The 20,679-nt window shown below is 40.1% G+C and overlaps 1 protein-coding gene and 1 long non-coding RNA gene across 3 annotated transcripts in view; one reads left to right on the forward strand and one right to left on the reverse strand.

Moving 5' to 3' along the window:
- Positions 1–1,075: 1,075 nt before the first annotated feature.
- Positions 1,076–20,679, reverse strand: part of plxdc1 (plexin domain containing 1) — a 540,924-nt gene continuing 521,320 nt past the window's right edge. For both annotated transcript variants that reach the window (XM_077205815.1, XM_077205814.1), the window contains 2 exons: positions 2,315–2,454; positions 1,076–2,184 (listed from right to left, as the gene is read on the reverse strand). In XM_077205815.1, the coding sequence (XP_077061930.1) occupies positions 2,062–2,184; positions 2,315–2,454 (263 nt within the window). In that variant the 3' untranslated portion in view covers positions 1,076–2,061. The remainder of the gene's footprint in view (positions 2,185–2,314; positions 2,455–20,679) is intronic.
- On the forward strand, positions 10,615–11,443 carry LOC143714607 (uncharacterized). The gene is made up of 2 exons (XR_013195566.1): positions 10,615–10,782; positions 11,072–11,443. It is a non-coding gene; the product is annotated as an uncharacterized LOC143714607 (long non-coding RNA).

Genomic DNA, 20,679 nt, shown 5'->3' on the forward strand with positions numbered 1-20,679 from the left:
TTAATAGTTGAAATAAGTAGTTTTTTTTTTTTGCTGCGCACAAAAAGTATTCTAGTTGCTTGATAATCTTAAGGTTGAGCCACTGTAGTCACTTGGACTATTTTAACAATGTCTTTACTAACTTTTCTGGGCTGGCAGATGAAATTACCTTGCAGCCTATGAAGGAGTGAGTCAGCTCTAAGATTTCATCAAAAATATCTTAATTTGTGTTCCGAAGATGAATGAAAGTCTTACGGGGTTGGAACAAGATGAGGGTGAGTAATTACTAACAGAATTTTCATTTTTGGGTGAACTAACCTTTAACCCTTTCAAGAAATGGCTAAAGATGCATCTTTTTCGTCAACACTTGACTTATTAATACTAACACTTTTTATTCTATTCTATTTATCTATTTATTTTGTTATTTACTAAAAAAAAAACTTGCTACATGTAATGTGATAACTGGGACTTGTCATTGCAATTATATATTGTTGCCCTTTTGTTGGTTTGATTGCTTCTATTGTTCTCATAATACTCAGCAAAAAATTAAGTAACAAGAGCAGAATTGCCAACTTCTCGTTCCATTGATTCTAGAAGCACCAGAAGTGTTTCCTTGATTAAGTACTCAAATTATCTGGGGAAGGAAATGAAAAATGCGTAACCATCAAGCAATGTGCCAGACCTGTCAGAAGGCAGTTCATGAATATTGTTCGCTTATATTCACGAACCGCCATATGGGAAGGGAGTAAAAGGGGTTCACATTCTTAAAGTAAGTCAGAAAACACACACACACACACACACACACACACACACACACACACACACACACACACACACACACACACACACACACACACACACACACACACACACACACACACACCATGTACTGTATCTTATTAAAATAAATAAATATATAGAAATATACACTCAACCAGGGTCATACTGTAGTTACTTCCATTTAGGTTGCATATTTGCACATATATTTATAATGCTATTGGCAATGGCTGCAGATGTCATCGTTTACCAGTGCTGCAGATCTGATTACATATCTGAACAGATGAGCTAGCTAGTTAATCAAAAGAAAACATCACAATTTTTTTTCAAAACATCCTTTTTATTGTTTTATAATAAGCATACTGTATGTTCAAAATGCAACAATGCAATGATATTTAATGCACGGAAAATCAATCAAATAAACTTTTGCTTTGGATTTGGTCACAAGGATTTCTAATGTCTGACCATTTGTTCAGCTGGAAACATGTTTTACTTTACATCTCCACTAATAGCTTTGGCAAACAAGTAAATTAATTTTAAGTTAATTTGAATTGAAAGTTAATTTGCACATTCTATACATATTTTATGTGCAAACTGATTTCCTGTTTTATGACTGAATGACAGGGGAAAACTCAAAAAAGTGTGTGGTATGACATATCACTAATAATAGAATAAGCTATTTCAGTTAAAGTGTTGTTAAGTCCATGTGGCTAACTGAGTATTTTGTATATTTTATTTACTGAACACAAATAATTGTAAATCACAAAATATATATTTTAAAATAATAATAAAAAAATATGTAAAGAAATGCTGTACCGTGACTTAACTTTCAATAATTTTAACACACATCCCATTCTCACGGAGTAAAGTTAGCAGATTTGCTGGTCACAATCTCATCTTCTTTACAATTACTACTTTTTAGAACTTCCTTGTAACTTGTAGCCTGTAACCTGTAGACTTCCTGTAGCTCAATGCCAAGGTCATGGGTTTGATTCCCAGGGACAGCAAGAAGTGATAAGAATGTAAATGTGTACCTTGAAATGCAATGTAAGTCGCTTTGGATTAAAGCATCTGCTAAATGCATAAATGTAAATGTAGAACAAATAAACCTTATTTTACCTTAAACAAACAGCATAAAAGATGCTGCAGGGTGGCTGCCAACTGTTGGGAGACAGAGAAAAGCTCACAAAACTTTAATGACAATCTTAAGTGATCCCTTAACATTGTCAGCTTCTCATTGTATATTTGTCTTGTTCTTAAAATCACTCAAGAAAAAAAAAAACACTTTCTTTAGTCCATGCCTTCTTAGCACTGCTCCGCCTCAATGAAGCCCTCTTTCTCATAACCCCCAAGATCAACCTCAGCATAGCTGGAATGACATCCTTGATTCCGAAACTTCATGGAGGGCCAATAGTTATTAGTGCGACGCTGGGAATAAGAGACACCACAACAGCATAACAACAATCAATTTTATTTCATTTTAAATGATGAGTTGATCTAGAGAGTAAAGTAAAAGCGATGGATGGATGGATGGATGGATGGATGGATTTGCGCTTACCTGCATGAGGTAAATAGGAGGAGCAACAGTTGGATGTGTGTTAATGTAGTAGACAGCCAAGAGGGTCAAGAACACCAGTAGAACCAGAGCTGCGACTACACCTGCAATGATGGCTGTGTGTTCTGGTGCCTCTTCCTCACCTGAAAATGTAAAAGAAAGTGAAGCAATGATAAACAGGAACACAAAGTGGTTATTTTCAGTTCGAAAAATACAAAAAAAAAATTAATTGATCAACATGGATGTGCAAAAGTTTAAATGAACACAGAGAGCACATAAGACAGACGGATGATTCAGCTCAGCATATATATGGTGAATCACAAGCTATATCAGTACAGCACCAAGCAGCATTTTAATCTTAGGCAGAGGCTGCATTCAAATTTAACTTGTAAAAACAGCTGCAAATAGTATACCTTAATAATGCAATAAGAATATTTTTTTTTGTTATTATTTTAATGGTCTTGGCCTTTATACTGACACCAGACAACAATATTTTAACAAGATGCATGTCTCGGATTGGCTCGCACTTTGGCGCCAATTTCGAGTAAATTGCGTTTTTGTGTAAAACCTACTTTTGCGAACTACTCCTAGGTTTTTGGCCTGATCAGAACCAAACCACTGCAGAAATATTCTCTGGAGTCTGATTGTCAACAATCATCAAAAAAAATGTAAATTTCAATTTTCGGTCGCTAAGGGGAACCAAAATGTTTGATGGCACCAGAGCCACTTTTACTTAAATGGTTATAATTTGTGAACGGAAAGAGATATTTTCGCAAAATTTGGGACACATGTTCATGAGCAAAATCTGAGGTCACATGAAAAAAATTGCGACGATTGGCCACTTGGTGGCGCTATAACAAGGAAAAAAATCATGACAAGGGTTATAACCGCATCCAACCATTAGTCTAATGAAAGATGGCATGCAGTGTCTTTGTCCAGGGTACCTTGATAGTCTATGAGAACATTGGTGTATCTAAAAAAACTCAGTATACGTCATCGGCATAATGCCCTGAAGGAAGCTGAGACTTTTCAAGCCAACGTTTTTTCACGGGAGTGACCTCCTTATACTCCTGAATCCTTGCCGAGTCCAACAATACCAAACATGCCAGGTTTTGCCTTTTGGTTTTGTAACGTTTCATTTAGAGCTTAAAAAAATTACTGTTATCTTCGAAGACCATTAGTCCGATCGAGACAAAAACAAAAACAAAAAAAAACAGGCAATTTGAAAACATAAGTAAATAGCTAAACAATAATGCCCAAATGTCAAAATTATGATAGGAACTGAAAAAAATCCAATTAATATCACCCATGCTTCATTTTTATGCTCATAAATATAAGTGTCTCAACTTCAAAACAAAATGAGATATTTACAACAAATTTGAGACATGTATATGGGCACACTTTGAGGACTTCTAATAAAAGTGGTGGAGATCAGGCAGGTCAAGCTGCTATAACTGTAAAAAAAAAAAAAAAACTTAATTTATAATTATTTAAACAAAAATATCGTTCCTTAGTAAATTGCCTGTATTGGCTGTAAATGGTCTTTCCTTTGATCTAAGATTATTTATTTATTTATTTGGATCCCCATTAGCCAGTACAGAGGCAGGGGCTTCTCTCCCTGGGGTCCCAACAATTAAATACGAATACAACATTTAATCAAAAAAATAAAAATTTAAGTCAATGAACCTAACATTCATTCCAAATATCTAAATCAACAATTTACTATATATAGTGCTATTAAATGTTCCTTAAAATATTTTTTTAAAACTCATTTTTCTTGTGTAGAAGAAAAGAAAATTGAAAAGAAAATTGATATTACACACTCTTGCCAAAATGTGTAATATCAATGGTAAATCCTTCCATAGTTTCATTCTTCTTTACATTATACAGTCCGATGTTTTGCAGTGGTTTTCGAAATAAAATAAAATCCCTTTTATGCATGCCTGCTGTTAAAATCATGACTAGCACTACTAAACAAAAATTGAAAGTACAGGAAATTAGGAATTCTTGACACAGAAATATTTCTTATAAAACAGAGACAATCTTTAACCTGTAAATTTTTTGTCTATATGCACTCGACCAAACAACTGCAATAATCTAAGCTCGAACCATTGTTTTAGAAATACAGTTGAAACCCGGGTAACCCAGGCCACCAGTAAATGACTTGACAGTTGGAAAAAGTTAAGAAATATAAAGAATTAAAGTGTTCTACAAAGAAACGCGATTCATCCAATCACTGATTGTGCTGCAGTGACTGACAGCCCTGAGAACCAACAGTAGCGGCATATTCATTAGGCCCGCCCACAGTTTGCATCGGCGCCGTCGTCAGTCAGCATTCAACAGACGGAACCAGATGAGAACAGGTCAGAGGACCGGGAAGGAGGGTACAGACATCGGCGTCGTGTCTTTGCATGCACTTCAGCTCGTTTAAGCTACAATAAAGATATTTCTCCTGCAATGCAGGACAAGGATGAAGGTGGGGGAGAAGGGGAACAAAATAGTAAGAAGAAAGACAGGAAAAAGAGAAATAAAACTAGTGATTCACAAGAGTCAGATGGAGGGAGAGATCAGCAGGTAAAGGTAATGAGAAGAAACAGTATCCAGTCAGAAGAGTATAAAGTGATTTTTAAGTTGAAGGAAGGAGAGGCTGGATTTAGTTCTCTCAACCCAATTAGGCTTGCTGGGGCACTGAAGGAAGAGTTGGGTGATGTCCTGAGTGCAAGAATTTTGGGTGATGGGAAACTGCTTGTATTTTGCAAGTCTGTGGCTCAGATGAACAAAGCTGTTTCACTGGATGCGATAGGGAAAAGGCGAGTGGAAGGATTTATTCCAGGGAGCAAGATGGGCTTGAAAGGGGTGATTTATGGGGTTTCTCTGGAGATTTCCATGGTTGAGTTGGGGAGAGGCATAGAGGGGGCGAGGATTGATGAGGCTACACGAATTAAAGTATTTCGTGATGGAGCTAAGCGGGAAACATTAACTGTGGTGGTATCTTTTCAGGAAAGAGCCCTGCCAGAACGAGTGTTCCTAGGGTGTTTGTCATTTAAAGTGCATCCATATAGAAGGCCACCTTTGAGGTGCTTTAAGTGTCAGAGGTATGGACATATTGCGGCTGCTTGTAGAGGAGATAGAAGATGTGGAAAGTGTGGAGGTGAGCATGAGTTATCTGAGTGTAAGGAGAAGGTGGTAAAGTGTGGTACATGTGGTGGAGGGCACATAGCTGGAAATCGTGAATGTTAACAATATAAGCAGGCTATGAGGGTACAGCAGTTTAGGGAGATTAACAAAGGGGTATCTTATGCTGAGGCTGTTAAAAAGGTTGTAACTTGTAGTAAGGTGGTTGACTCAAGAAGGAGAGAAGCGGAAAACCCTCCACCGGTAGCTTATGTAACAGAAGAATCAGTGGTGGTGAGTAAGATGAAATTCCTGTCTTTCATTGTGGATGTGATGTGTGACATGAAGCAGACTAAGAATAATTCAGACGTTGTTAGAAGTGTGGTGAAGGCTGCTGGGAGGAGTCTTGGGGTTGTAGAGGTTGAGCCAGCTGCCCTATATAGATATGTGTTTTCAAGAGACAGAAGGGGAAAGAACAATGGAGGTCAAATAGAAGATGATGATGATGGTGATTAAATTGATAGTTAGTCTAGTAATGTTTTGTATCCTGCAGTGGAATGCCAGGAGTTTGGTAGCAAATGGACAGGAATTAAAAAAGTTTGTGGATGGTTGCAAAAATAAACCACAGTTAATATGTATTCAGGAGACATGGTTAAAACTGTCTTTAGATTTTGTGATACCAGGTTTTATTTGTTTACGTAAAGACAGAAATTTGACTGGAGGGGGTTGTGCAATATTTGTTAAAAAAGGTGTTCAATACAAACAAGTAAATATAACCTCAGGACTGGAATGTATAGCAATTGAAGTATGGAACACAGTAGGTAGGTTTACATTGGTGAATTTTTATAATCCTTGTCTTCGGTTGGAAATGGATAATTTGGATGATATAATGAATCAGGTGAGACTTCCAGTAGTGTGGACAGGAGATTTTAATGCTCACAATCCTCTTTGGGGTAGCAGAATTAGAGATGTAAATGGGGTTTTAATAGAAGATTTTATAGACAAAAATAATTTGGTGTTGTTAAATGATGGAAGACCGACTAGGTTTCAGGTAAATAGTGGGAGTCTTTCATGTATTGATTTAACCTTTGCGTCAGGAGAACTTGCTAGGTGTGGGAGTTGGTACCCTATGGGTCTTAACACTTTAGGGAGTGACCATTTCCCTATTTTTAGTGAATTTGGCAGAGTTTTGCAGGTGGAGAAGGAGAGAGTGGAGAGACGGTTTAATTTTCAAAAAGCAGATTGGGAAAAATTCAGAGAGCAGTTGGTAGGAAGTTTAGGAGATGTAAATAGTCAAGGTAGCACTGATGAGTGGAGTAATTCTCTTTGTGGCGTTGTGAGGAAAGTAGCAGAAAAAGCCATTAAAATGAAAGGTGAGAGGAAAAAGAATAAAATAGTGCCTTGGTGGAATCAGGCTTGTGATGAGGCTGTGTGGATTAGAAATAGAGCTTATAGGCAGCTTCGTAGATGTCCTGTTGAGAGTCTTGTTATTGAATATAAGCAACGGAGAGCTGAGGCAAGGAAGGTTATAAAATGTGCGAAGAGAGAGAGTTGGCAGAAGTTCTGTGGCACTCTTGGCTCTGAGACTAATACTAAGCAGGTTTGGAATATGATTCATCGGATGGCGGGAATTAATAGAGGTTTTGTCATTCCTGTTTTGGTAGAAGGGTGTAGAGAAGTAGTGAGTAACGAGGAAAAGGCTGATCTGTTGGTTAGGAGTTTTCAGCAAGTGCACAGTGATAGTAATGTTGGTAGTGAAGGTTTGATTAGGAGGGAGTTGATGCTTAAGCAGGAAGGGCATAAACTTAACAAGAGTAATGACAACAGTGATGTAATTAATAGGTTTTTCTCTTTATATGAGTTAAGAAAGTCAATAAGACGAGGGCGACACACTACTCCTGGGAGAGATGGATTGGGATATGAGATCTTTCAGCAGATGGATGAATTTGCATTGGAGGAGGTATTGGCATTAATTAATACAGTGTGGGAGGAAGGATTAATTCCAGCTGAATGGAAACATGCAGTAATTGTGCCGATTTTAAAACCCGGCAAGGAAGCGGAAAGCCCTGGTTCATATAGACCAATTGCTCTTACAGCTGTTATCTGTAAGATTATGGAAAGGATGGTTACTGATAGGTTGGTATATAGATTGGAAAAGAAAGAATTTTTTCTACATATCAGAATGGTTTTAGATTGGGTCGAGGTACTATGGATTCAGTTTTAGTGCTGGATGATGATATCAAGAAAGCCCTTGTAAATAAAGAGGTGGTGTTAGGTGGGTTTTTTGACATCGAGAAGGCCTATGATATGCTGTGGAAGGAAGGAGTAATCATTAAGTTGTATGATGCAGGGATTCGGGGCAGAATGATCAATTGGATTAAGGACTTTCTGAGAGCACGATGTATTCAGGTAAAAGTAGGAGGGAACTTTTCTGATTCTATGTTTATAAAAAATGGGACTCCGCAGGGTAGTGTAATCAGTCCAGTCTTGTTTAATATAATGGTTAATAATATGTTTGATGAAGTAGGAAGTGGATTTCAGCGATCTTTGTTTGCTGATGATGGAGCGTTATGGAAAAGAGGCCGTAATACAGGATATTTATTTAAACAAATGCAGTGCGCTTTGAATAAAGTGCAGGATTGGAGTGATAAGTGGGGCTTTAGACTATCATTGACAAAAACAAAGTATATGGTTTTTGGCAGGAAGAGGAATATAAATAGTCTAGGTCTTAAGTTGTATGGGGAACCTCTTGAGAGAGTTAGGGTTTTCAAGTTTCTTGGGGTTTGGGTAGATGAAAAGCTAACGTATAAAGAACATGTATGTAGAATGGTTAATAAATGTGGAAAGGTTATTAATATTTTGAGGTGTTTGACGGGATGCACTTGGGGTGCAGATAGGAGTCTTATGATGATGATTTATAAAGCTATGATAAGATCAGTTTTTGATTATGGGTGTCTTGTATATGGATCAGCAGCTACGTCCACGCTTAAGAAGTTAGATGTGGTTCAATCTAGGGCTTTGAGGATATGTACTGGGGCATTCCGAACAACGCCGATTCTGTCGCTGCTAGTGGAGGCAGGGGAGGTTCCGCTGAGGCTGAGACGTGTAAAATTGGCATTGAATTATCTCGTAAAAATTAAAAGCTTTGGATCAACTCTTCCTTCAGTTTCTTTGTTAGCAGAGTGTTGGGAGTTTAGTAAGGGTGAGAGTAGACTAAATAGGTATAGTGTTCTTTATTCTGTTAAGACATATGCAGAGGAGCTTAAGCTTAATGAAAAGAAAATGGTGCCTTCTGTCTACTGGCCACCTATCCCTCCTTGGTTACTGCCTGAGGCTGATGTAGACATATCTATTAGGGGTGGGCGATATCTCGATATTTAAAATATATCGAGATATTTTTTAAACACGATATGGATTTTGACATATCGTATATATCGATATATTGTTTATATTTAATTCTGATTTCGCCGCTTTGTCTTCTCTGCGCTGTGCTCGCCCCCGCCTCCTTGCTTTTGTTCCCCCTCCCCTCGCGTGTTGTCTCATTCAACATGGCGGCGCCCGCAACTAGCCCGGAGGCTACAGAACTCGTCTAAAAAGATCGTCTTAAATGCTGTCTTACATGCACTTCTTGAGGCACACACGCACACTAGCAAACACACGCAAGGTCTCTCGCTCTCTGTCCCTCTCTGGCGTGCGCGCGCTACACGGTGCTCTCTCCCTATCTGCCGTGCGCACGCTACACGGTTTGAACCATGGTTTGAACATTCACACAGCCTTTCGAAAACGATACATTTCCCGGCACATGTTATTAAAAAGGATGACAATCCCGGTAAAAAGGGACAGGTGGCAATTATTTTTGTATACAGCAATTAATTTGTATACAATTATTATTTTTGTATACAGGGATTTTTTTTTTTAAATGTCGCAGAAGCACTTTGGACTACATGAACTGCCTACCTCTTTGCACTCCAATAAAAAAAAAAAGACTGTGGTATTTGGCATATTTGTTTTTGCAATAGTTTTTGTTGGGTTATTTTTCCTGTAAAGATATCGAGATATATATCGTATATCGAGATATAGCAAAATATATCGAGATATATTTTTTGCTCCATATCGCCCAGCCCTAATATCTATTAAAAATGTAATAAAGGAAGGAAGTGTAGGAAATGTTGATCATTATGTACAAGAACATCTTAGGAAAGTATGGAATAGCTACATAGATATTTATACAGATGGATCTAGAGACCCTGAGAGAAAGAAAGTGGGTTTTGGTTTTTATGTTCCTCATTTTAATGTTAGACAGAGCTATAGATTGCCTGATGGTCTGTCAATCTTCACAGCTGAACCGGTAGCAATCATAGCGGCTTTGTGGTGGGTGGAAGAAGGTGGGGTGGAGAAAGCCATAATTTGCTCTGACTCACTATCTGGCTTGATGGAGATAGGGGGTGAGAGAAGAGGGGCTAGGTTGGATTTAGTCGGGGAGATTTTAACAAGGGTTCATAGATTAGAGAGGCGGGGATGTAGTGTGGGTTTCTTGTGGGTTCAAGCACACGTGGGGGTTGAGGGGAATGAGGCTGCTGATGAGGCTGCTAGGGCAAGTTTAGTCAGGGAAAATGTGGAGGTGGAGGTGCCATTTGGCAGACTGGAGTGCCATAGCATCATTAATGAAAGGTTGACACAGCAATGGCAGTATGAGTGGAGCAAAAACGCTAGCGGGAGGAAGTTATATGATGTAAAACCATTAGTCAACCCTGGGAATATAATTACCCTTCCTCGGATGGATCAGATTAAATTGGCCAGATTAAGACTGGGTCATTGTGGATTGGCAAGTGGGCTATTTCTGGTGGGAAAACACAAGGACGGCAATTGTCAATTCTGTGGAGTTCAGGAATCTGTCAAACATGTCATCATGCTCTGCCCGAGATATGATGAGGAAAGGAGACTGTTGTTCATTGGACTAAATGTTCTGGGAGTTGATATAATCTCTGTTAAATCTCTGATGGGTGATGGTCCTAATCAAACAGAGAGAGCACTGGAATTATTTCATTTTCTGAAGACAGCGGGCATATATTGGAAAATATAGACTAGGGGAGCCTTGGTGTAGGCTGCCTCTTTCACCAGTGGGAGGCAGTAATGCACTAACAGTGCCTAGTCTGCCGGAAAGGAATAGAAGAAGAAGAAGAAGAACAGGTCAGACAGACAGCAGCATACGGAGCATTTCTCCACAAACTTCTTTCACAAAATCATAATCGAACGGGAACTGTGAATGAGTGCACTTGGAAACTTTGGATGCGTCAGGCTGGTGTGTTGTCATAGAGAGAAAAGTGAAGTGGAAATCTGTATTGAATTTGGTTTTGGTGAGTGAATTTTTTAATTATTAAATCTGAATATAAAAAGACATATGAAAGATATAGATATGTCAATTTCGGAATTGATTTGATATGAGTAGGCCGCACTCACAGCGCGAGCTGAGCTAGTTAGCTAAAGCTAAAGCTACCATGTGTAACGATGCTTATTGTATCATGAGTTGAGACAATGAGTGATTTATGAGTGTTGATCTGTTCTATAAATGTCGAGAAGTTAGATTAATGTGTCATCTGAGATGTGCATACTTAATTTTTGTAAGTTTGTCTTGTGTTTTGCAAGGCTGTGTTTCCTTGTTCTCAGTTTTTCCTATGTGAACGTGATCCGCAAGTATCCTGTTTTGAAACTAGGTCTATCAACTGGTAAGATGTTTCCAATTTTCTTTTGTTTTTCTGACTCAAAGGACTTTGATTCATGGGATTTAGTGATTGATTGGTTTATTTTTGCTTCTGAAATGGACAGACTTTGTTTTTTGTACTTGAAATGATCGGAGAAGTTTGAACAACTCTTTCAACTGAATCATTTGATTGACGAACTTTGTTCAACTGAGTCGTTTTATACATGAACTTTGTTCAACTGAATCGTTTCATCTTTCCAGCATTTCCAATTCATATTGTTGAACATACTGTTTACTATTGACAGTAAATGTGTTTATTGGAAGGAATTCTGAATCATTGTGTTTTGAGTTGAATCCAATATCTGATTACATTTCTTTTTGTACATTTCATCATTAATTCATCCCAAAAGAAATGACTAGTCGTTAAGGCTGTAACGTTAGTCAACCAGATAAATCCTTAGTCGACCAAAGTCCTGTCCTGCACAACGATCAGTCAACAAAATAAAAATATAAAAAGATGCGATTTTTTGCATTTTTATTGAACATTTATTAAACAATTGTCATAGAGCATTTATAAAACAACAACAAAAAATCAATACTACATAAAACTATAATAATAAAATTAGTTGAAAATTAAGTGATTTTTTTTAACTGCAAGGTGAGAAGTTCTGCCCTAGATCTATAGTGACCGTCACAATCGCGCACCTGACCACACCACACGCTACAAAAAATATAACTGCTAAAGCTGCCAAATGATGAAAAATCATAACAAAAGCTCTTGTTTATACTGGTGTATATTCTTCTTTACTTTCAAAGCTTTGGGTTAACTTTTGTTCAGCCGATCTAGGCATTTTAAAACACACAAACCCAAATAGCCTAAAAAACATTCCTAATAATTATAGGCTGTATAGTAGGAAGGCATATAGGTTTATTTTCGTTTTGTTACATTATTTAGGCTATTTTAAAACGCGTCTAGTGTACAAATAAAAACAAAAACATAAAACACAATCTATTGAGTCAGTCTAATAAAGCCGTTAAGGCTTCTTACAGATTTGCAGGCCTAGTCCACCTTTTTTATGTTGTGGGCCAAAAACACTAACATGTCCACATTCTTGGGTAAAAGACAGCGTCTCGACTTAACAATAAATCCTGCTTTGGAAAATATGTGCTCTGCAGGAGTGGAGGTTGCAGGGATGTAGAACAGGCGTCTTTTGCGTGCTCAAGTTCGTCATTTCAAATGTAGGCGCGCGGCATGCAAGCTCATAATGGAAGCGACGCGGTCGCGGTGCCACATGCTCATTTTTTCCAAGCGCGTCCGCGCTGCATCGAGATAAAAACATCTCAACTTTTCAGAATGCTGCAAGCGCACCGTAGGTCACGTGACAAGAACCTTAACAACAACAACAAGCTTAGAAACAACAGACTCCTCCGGAGCGCAACCGCCCTAGCACTTTGGAAAAAGGAGAACGCGGCGTGACTAGCGTTTTCTACGCCTATATGTGAATGTCGCAGCAGCATAGCTTGCTCTCCACAGTCTTGTCTTTTTTTGTAAAATGCAGCCAGACAAAAGATTTAGATTTCTTGGAGATTTTGTCGACTAAAGCCAAAACAAATAGCATTCTAACTGAATGAATACAGCAAAACTACCTATATTGCTTACTGAGCGCGAAGCAGCAGTGCAGCAGTGCAGCCAGCCGCAGGTGTGGTTCCCGAGTGTTCTACGTTGTGCGCCAAACTGGCGCAGAATAGCTTAAATTAAAACATTTAAATTTGGTGATAAAACATAGGCTAATTATATTTAAAATACAGTAATATATAACTGCGTATAAAGGAATAAACATCAAGGAGTAAATCAATTAATTTATTTCTATTGGTAAAAAAATATGCAACTGGTCGACCAATGAGAATGTCAGTCGACCAAGACGGCATCAACTGATTAGTCGACTAAACGACTAAAGTTGACAGCCCTACTAGTCAGTGATGTCTGTTTTGATTTATTGACTGTTATAAATTGTTTATATTTGTCACTCATCTTTCTGAAACAAACTAAAAAGAGAACTATTTCATTTTTATAAGGAAATAAATATAATTTTCTATTTGATAGCAATACCACTGTCACATGACGCCTACCACAGGTCTGAGGTTGTCACTGTCATCACTGCAAAAGACAAAACAAAAAAAAACTTTACATGTTAACATTGTGTCGAATAACATGGATTCATTGATTGTAATGACATGGATTGTGTCTAATTGACATTGTGTCTTACATGGATTTATGGTTTTCTAAACAAACCTTATTAAAACATGGAGCAAATCCGACCTTTCGCGAGTTGGGGAGCGCAATGTTCCACGACGCAGCATTTGATTTCAGAAGTGTCTCTCCACGCCGCTTCCCTAAAGATAGGCGCCTAGTTTATATTCGACAAACACCATGTCCAAAATACACCGCACCTTATGTACAAAATAAGAGTAAAAGTCAATTTCAAATATTTTGCGAACTAGTCCCTGTTTTTTTGCCCAAACGGGACCAGACCAGTCTAAGACAATTCTCTGGACTCTCTAGGTCAATAATTATCCAAAAAGTTGAACTTTTGCATTTTTCATATGCTGTTATAACAGGATGATTTAGAAAAGAGGCATGGCAATAACTCAAAAGCCTATAAATCATCATAAATAAAAACTCAGAACTTCACAAATTGGTGAGCATGTGACAACATAGTTAACAAACATGCAACATTTTATGGAGATCGGACCATAGGTGGCGCTATAACTGTTAAAAAGCTTTAAAACCATATATTTCCTATGGTAAATTGCCTGTATTGGCTGTAAATTGTTGTTTCCATTTGTCACTGGTTAGGGTCAAGAGGCGCAAAATGAACGTTTTGGGAGGAGCCTATTTTTCTAAAATGGCTATAACTCGAAGTAAATGATATCTTCACCAAACTTGGTACACATGTGAATGAGTTTAATCTGAGGTTTAATCTGTTTAATCGAACAGTAGGTGACGCTATAACATGGAAAAAACATAAACATGGCAATGACCACGTGACCGTTAGTCCGATTGACCTGAAATTTGGTGTGCAGTGTACATGGAACCAAGGTACCATGTATGTGTAAAAGGATAATGGCGTATCTAAAAAAAATATGGCCGCCATCGACCAATGAAGTTTGAGCACCTATTAAACAAGGTTAACGGAGGCCGATCAGAATGAAACTCGATGGGCATGTTCAACTTGTGGCCCTAGAGGTCTGTAAGAAATTTGAAAGAAATCGGCCACTAGTTGGCGCTAACGAGTTTTACAGATCTGTAATCACATGGTGTAGCACACATCCACACAATATGCATATTGTTTGATAGATCTAGTTATTAACGAAAATGTTAAAAACCTACTTTTGCGAACTAGTCTGAGCTTTTTCGCTCGATCGTAACCAAACCAGTCTAGGACAATTCTCTGGACTCTGTTGAATTTCCTATGATAAAATGCCTGTATTGGCTGTAAATGGTCTTTTCCATCTATTATGTCAGTGGTTAAATGTAGCCTATGTTAAATAAAACTTAATGTCTTACATGCTTATGTGCTTAAAGGCCTTAACTGCTTGAACCCCGATACATGCTGCTTGCAGCTTTAATTTTATATACTTTTACAGTATTTGTTAATATTTTGAGGTTTAGTAATATTTGGTAATACTTTATTTTAAAGTGTCCTTGTTACTTTTACGTTTTATCTGTGTATGTGTTTGCTTGAGTTGGAATTTTAGTTGGTATTTTCCCTTTGTCTTGTGTTTAGTGCCTGTTTATATCTGTGTTTTCTTGCTGTTTCCTTTTGGTTGTCACAGTAATTCATTAGCCAAGTTTCCATCCAATTTTTGAATTGTTTTGTTATCGACAAAACATAAAAAAGATGTGTGAAGCTTGCTGTCTCCAGCTTGTTTCCATCCAATTGCCCTTTTACTGATAAAATGGTGTACATGACATCACTTAAAAGTTACTGTCATAACCCCGGTTCTCTGAAACATCTAGTGGAGAGATCCACCTATGTAAAGGACATCCGTACCTGACCTCTGCAGAAGCATCCAATTGCACCAAGTCTGGCTAGACAGACAGAAGCGTACAGCCAATGCCAGGTAAAGCCCTGCAAGCACTGCTGTTCTCCAGTAAGTATATTCGCTTCTCGTGCGGCAAGCGGGGCAAAGCTGGTGGATTTCTTCACTCTATGTTTCAGAGAACCGGGGTTACGACAGTAACCTATTGTTCTCTTTGATCATCTCGTGTTCGAGATCCACCTATGGGAGAGAGATCCCCGATTGCCCAATACACTCACAGTGAGGTTCTGTAAGCAAGAGGAAGATGGTCACCCAAAGGGGCGGTGCCTGATACGTCCCATAATCATGAACCCGCCATACTGACGCACACACATAACTGCTGTGTACAGGCAGGACATGAAACGTGTGTGGCACACATAAGAGAAAGAAGGGTTAAGATGACCCTACCCCCAAAACAGAATGTGCTACCGAGGGATTGGTGACATCCAGCCGATAGTAACGTACAAACGTATGGGGAGAAGCCCAGCTGGCAGCAGAACAAATATCCTGCAGCGATACTCCCCTGAACAGAGTCTAAGAGGCGGCTAAACCCCACGTGGAATGAGCTCTGATGTCCCCTTGGGCTACACTCCCTTCGATTCAAATGCCAAAATTATAGAGTCCACAAGCCAATATGAGAGGCGTTGCTTAGATATGGGATTCCCCTTGCAATGGGGGTGCCCATGAAATAAAGAGCTGGTCACTCTTCCGAAAAGCACTGGTCCTAGCCAAATAAGTCTGTAAGGCACGAACAGGACACAAGGCATGCAGACATTGATCTTCCGCAGAGGAAAAAGGTGGAGGGTGAAAAGCAGACAGCTCTAACACCTCCGATGTGAACGCAGGCGAGCATTTCGGCATGAAGGCCGGATTAAGCTTAAGGAAAACCTTATCTCCACCAAGAGAGAATTTAGTGCACAAGGAATGGACCGAGAGTGCATGTAGCTCACTGAGACATTTAGCTGATTCCAAAGCCAAGAGCAAAACTGTCTTGAGAGAGAGCAGCTTTAGAGAAATATTTTCCAGGGGCTCAAAATGGAATTGAGACAGAGCTTCCAGCACCATGGAGAGGTCCCATTCAGGGACTGTTCTTCTGATGACTGGCAAAGAGCAACGGGCACCCTTCATAAATCTGCGGATTAGAGGATGCTGCCCAACCGTTGAGCCCTCAAAGCCCACACGACAAGCAGAAATCGCGTGCAGATAGACCTTAATCGTGGAAAATGGCCTACCCTTATCCATGAGGTCTTGAAGGAAACATAAATTTATCAGGAACTGCACACTGATAAGATGTGAAACCACGCCCATCACACCACCCTTCGAACACTTCCCACTTACAGCCGTATAAGGACCGAATAAGAAACGGCCATGGTGTTCTTTATAGTAACAACCACACGCGGGGGAAGCCCTAGTGCGTTTAGGTTCATCCTCTCATGGGCCAGGCCCAGAGAGGCACCCTGTCCAGGTGTTGGTGATAAATCTCCCCGTTTGGTTGGGACAATAGGTCTGTGCGGAGGGGGAGGTGCCACGGCTGGCCAAATAACAGAGGGATTATCTCTGCCAGCCATGGTGCTTTGTGCCACCTGGGTGCTATCAGAATGAGAGACGGGCCCTGCTCTCTCACCCTGACCAGTGTGGGAATTACCAGGCATGGGGGAGGAAAAGCATACAGCAGCACTTTGGGCCATGGGTGGGCCCATGCGTCCACCCCAAGGGGCGTCCTTTAGCAAGAAGAACATAGGGTAATGGTGGTTTTCGCGCAAGGTGAACAGATCTACGGTTGCCTGTCCAAATCTCAACCATATCACTACTGAGGTTGAAGGCGCCAATCTCCATAAATTCAGAATTTCTGTTCAGAATGCCTAGGACATGAGTTGTGCGTAACAACAAGTTTTGATGAGCGCACTCCACCTTCACGGTTGATGTAAGCCACTGCCGTAGTATTGTCGCAGCGTATGAGCACATGATCTCCCTGCAGAGGAGGCAGAAAATGATTCAGAGCTTTCCATATTTTCATAAGCTCTAAATAATTGATGTGCGCTGAACGTAGTCTGCTCGGCCACAAATCGTTCACCGTTCTGCCCTCCTGGGTGGCACCCCAGCCTGTTAGGAAACGCGTCTGTCGTCCCAACTTTCCACATCATAACCGTCCCCAGAGGGGTTCCATGTGTGTAAAAGTCTGTGCTATTCTAGTGGCGAAAGGCTTGCGTCAATGTTACAGAGCGGCAAAGATCGCGTATCGGGCTGAAATGTAGTGACAAAACCCATTTCATGAACGCTCCCATTCTCAGGAGTCCCAGTGGCAAAAACTGGATAGATGAAGCCATAAGATCCTGCAGCCTGAGGCATGTACAATATTTTATTTTCGTCCCCTTTCTGAACTGCGACAGACAGTTCATTAGAGAGAATACGCGCTTTTGAGAGAGAGGCGCATAGATGCAGACTGAGTTCAACTCCAAGCCCAGGAAAATCATAGTCTGACTGGGTGTAAAATTGCTTTGTTCACATTCACCTTGAACCCAAGAGATGTGATGTGTGTGAGCACACGGCAGGTGTCCTGCAACACTTTCTCCTTAGATTCGACTATAATGAGCCAATCGTCTATGTATGTCAAAATCCTCAGACCTGACATTCTCATGGGTGCTAAGCCCACCTCCGCACACAGACAGAAACTCATTGGGCTTAACGAGAGACCAATTGGGAGAACTGTGAATTTCTAACGTGCCTTGGTAGGCGAAACGAAGAAACTTCCTGATAAATGCTTATGTGGAAGAAAGCATCTTTCAGATTGTCCGATGTGAACCAGTCGTTCCGTTTTATGGCGCAGGTGAGCGAGCCATGAGTTAACATTCTGAAATTGTATTTCCTCAAATGTTTGTTCAACTCAAAGAGGTCCAAGATAGGGCGGAGAGAGCCTTCCTTCTTTGGGACCAGCAAAAAAACAGGAATAATATCCCTGGTTTATCAGATTGTGGGGCACCACCTGAAACGCTCCCTTGTTTAGAAGGGAAGATATTTCCTCTTTCAGAATTTGTGCGGCGCTCTCCTCCCTGTGTGAAGAGAGAATGCCGTTGAAATGCAGGGGTTTCATAGCAAACTGCAGTCTGTAGCTCTGCATTATTGTACGCGTCACACATTCGGGACCCAAAACAGTTCTTTGTCACAATTCTTGACTCGCGAGTGTTCCCACCCGAGAGTGGGTGGAGAACACACAACGTCCACTGAACACATGGGCTGGGCAGCCTCGAGAGGGGGGTGGCCGACCCCTCCATAAGAAAGGGCAGAAAGAGAGTCCTTGCGGCTTGTGAACGCGGACTCGATGGCCCCATCGACCGAACATCAGGCAGGCCGCTTGCGTTTTGAGTCAGTGGGGGTAGTGTTCGAGGGTTTTCCCGCCGCGGCAAGAGTCGGTTTCGGGGGAAACCGGGACACATTGGGTCGCGGCAAAATTAAGGCGCCGTTTTAGGAGTGTTTTCGGTTGTATCAGGCAATGACTGCAGGTCTCCGGGTTCTCCAAAGCCTCTTCCGCGTGCTTAAGGCCCAAGCAGACCACGCAGAATGGGTGGAGGTCCTTCGCAGCAATCAGCGCACCACACGTGGCCGGGAAGGCCCGTGATAGGCTGTTCCCTGGAGAAGCGGCAGATTTAGAGAGCGACATACTGTAAAAAAGAACAGCCGTGGAAAGGGAAACGGATGAGAAGATGCGAGATCGTGGGCGGCTCAGCAAACACCGCTAACTGGTAGAAACACACTGTCACGCCTAGCGGAGGGTGATCTGGCGATTTGTCCTCCTGCAGACACGTAAAGTGAGCAGCGTAAATCCAACCGAACTGTGTAAGTACAGAGATTACGAGAAGCGAATGTCAACTGGAGAACAGCAGCACTTGCAGGAGTTATATGCCCGTATTTTAAGGGGGTTGTGCCTTACCTGGTATTGGCTTCGTGCTTCTGTCTGTTTTGCCAGACTTGGTGCAATTGGATGCTTCTGCAGAGGTCAGGTATGGATGTCCTTCCCATAGGTGGATCTCGAACACAAGATAATGAAAGATAACTGCCCTTTCCATACATAATTTCGTGTATATCGCAAATTATATAGTAGGCATATCTGTCGCATCTCAAATATTTGTAAACCGTAGCGAGTAATGAGAAAACTGAAATTTGCGAGTAACTATTTTTTTTACAAACAATTTATTTATTTTTTTGATATTTACTACTTTACAAAATTAGTAAAGTAGTAAATATCAGGAAATATCAGAAGACGATGGCGAAGTGGAACAGTTCTTCTGACAGGACTTCTAACTGCCTGTCACGAAGCCCATGGGTTTGGACACAGGCAAGCTAATTTATATTGTCCTGTATGCTACATTTTTGGCTCCATAATAAGAATGTTAGGAAGATTGTTCCAAAGTTTTGGTGCTGTATAGGAATAGGATCTACCGCTAGCAGTCGATTTTGATATTCTAGGTATTATTAACTGGCCAGAATTTTGTGATCGCAATAGACGTGAAGGACTATAATGCGTTAAGAGCTCAAGTACTGGGGAGCTAAACCATTTAGTGCTTTGTAAGTAATCAGCAATATTTTAAAATTTATATGATATTTAATAGGGAGCCAATGCAGCTTTGACAGAACCGGGCTAATATGGTCATACTTCCTGGTGAATTAATTGTTCTGCATTTTTAATTGACGTAATTTAGATATATTTTTAAGATGAAAAAATGCGTTTTTACAGATACTAGACACGTGACTTTCAAATGAAAAATTGGTATCAAAGAGCACACCCAGGTTCCTAACCGACAACGAGGACTTGACAGAGCAGCCATCAAGTGTTAGACAGTATTCTAGGTTATTACGTGAGGACGTTTCCCGTCCAATAATTAGAATCTCTGTTTTTTCAGAATTAAGTAGTAGGAAATTACTAGTCATCCAGTTTTTTATAACAGCTATGCATTCCGTTAATTTGGTGGATTGGTAAGTTTCGTCAGGACATGAAGAAATATAGAGCTGAGTATCATCAGCATAACAGTGAAAACTAATGCCATGCTTCCTAATGATATCTCCCAAGGGTAGCATGTACAGAGTGAACAGCAACGGTCCTAGTACTGAGCATTGTCGTACCCCATACTGAACTTTTGATCGATAAGACATCTCTTCATTTACTGCTACAAACTGATAACGGTCAGATAAGTATGATTTGAACCATGCTAGAGCAATTCCACTAATGCCAACATAATGTTCGAGTCTATTTAAAAGAATGTTGTGGTCGATAGTGTCAAATGCAGCACTAAGATCAAGTAACACTAATAGAGAGATACAACCACGATCGGATGATAAGAGCAAATCATTAGTGACTCTAATGAGAGCGGTCTCAGTACTATGATACGGTCTAAATCCTGATTGAAAATCCTTGCAGATACCATTTCTTTCTAAAAAGGAACATAGTTGTGAAGAGACTGCCTTTTCTAGTATC

The sequence above is a fragment of the Siphateles boraxobius genome, unplaced genomic scaffold, assembly GCF_051911475.1.
Source record: "Siphateles boraxobius isolate OS27281-9 unplaced genomic scaffold, OSU_SipBor_1 55, whole genome shotgun sequence".
In the NCBI taxonomy this organism is placed as follows: domain Eukaryota; kingdom Metazoa; phylum Chordata; class Actinopteri; order Cypriniformes; family Leuciscidae; genus Siphateles; species Siphateles boraxobius.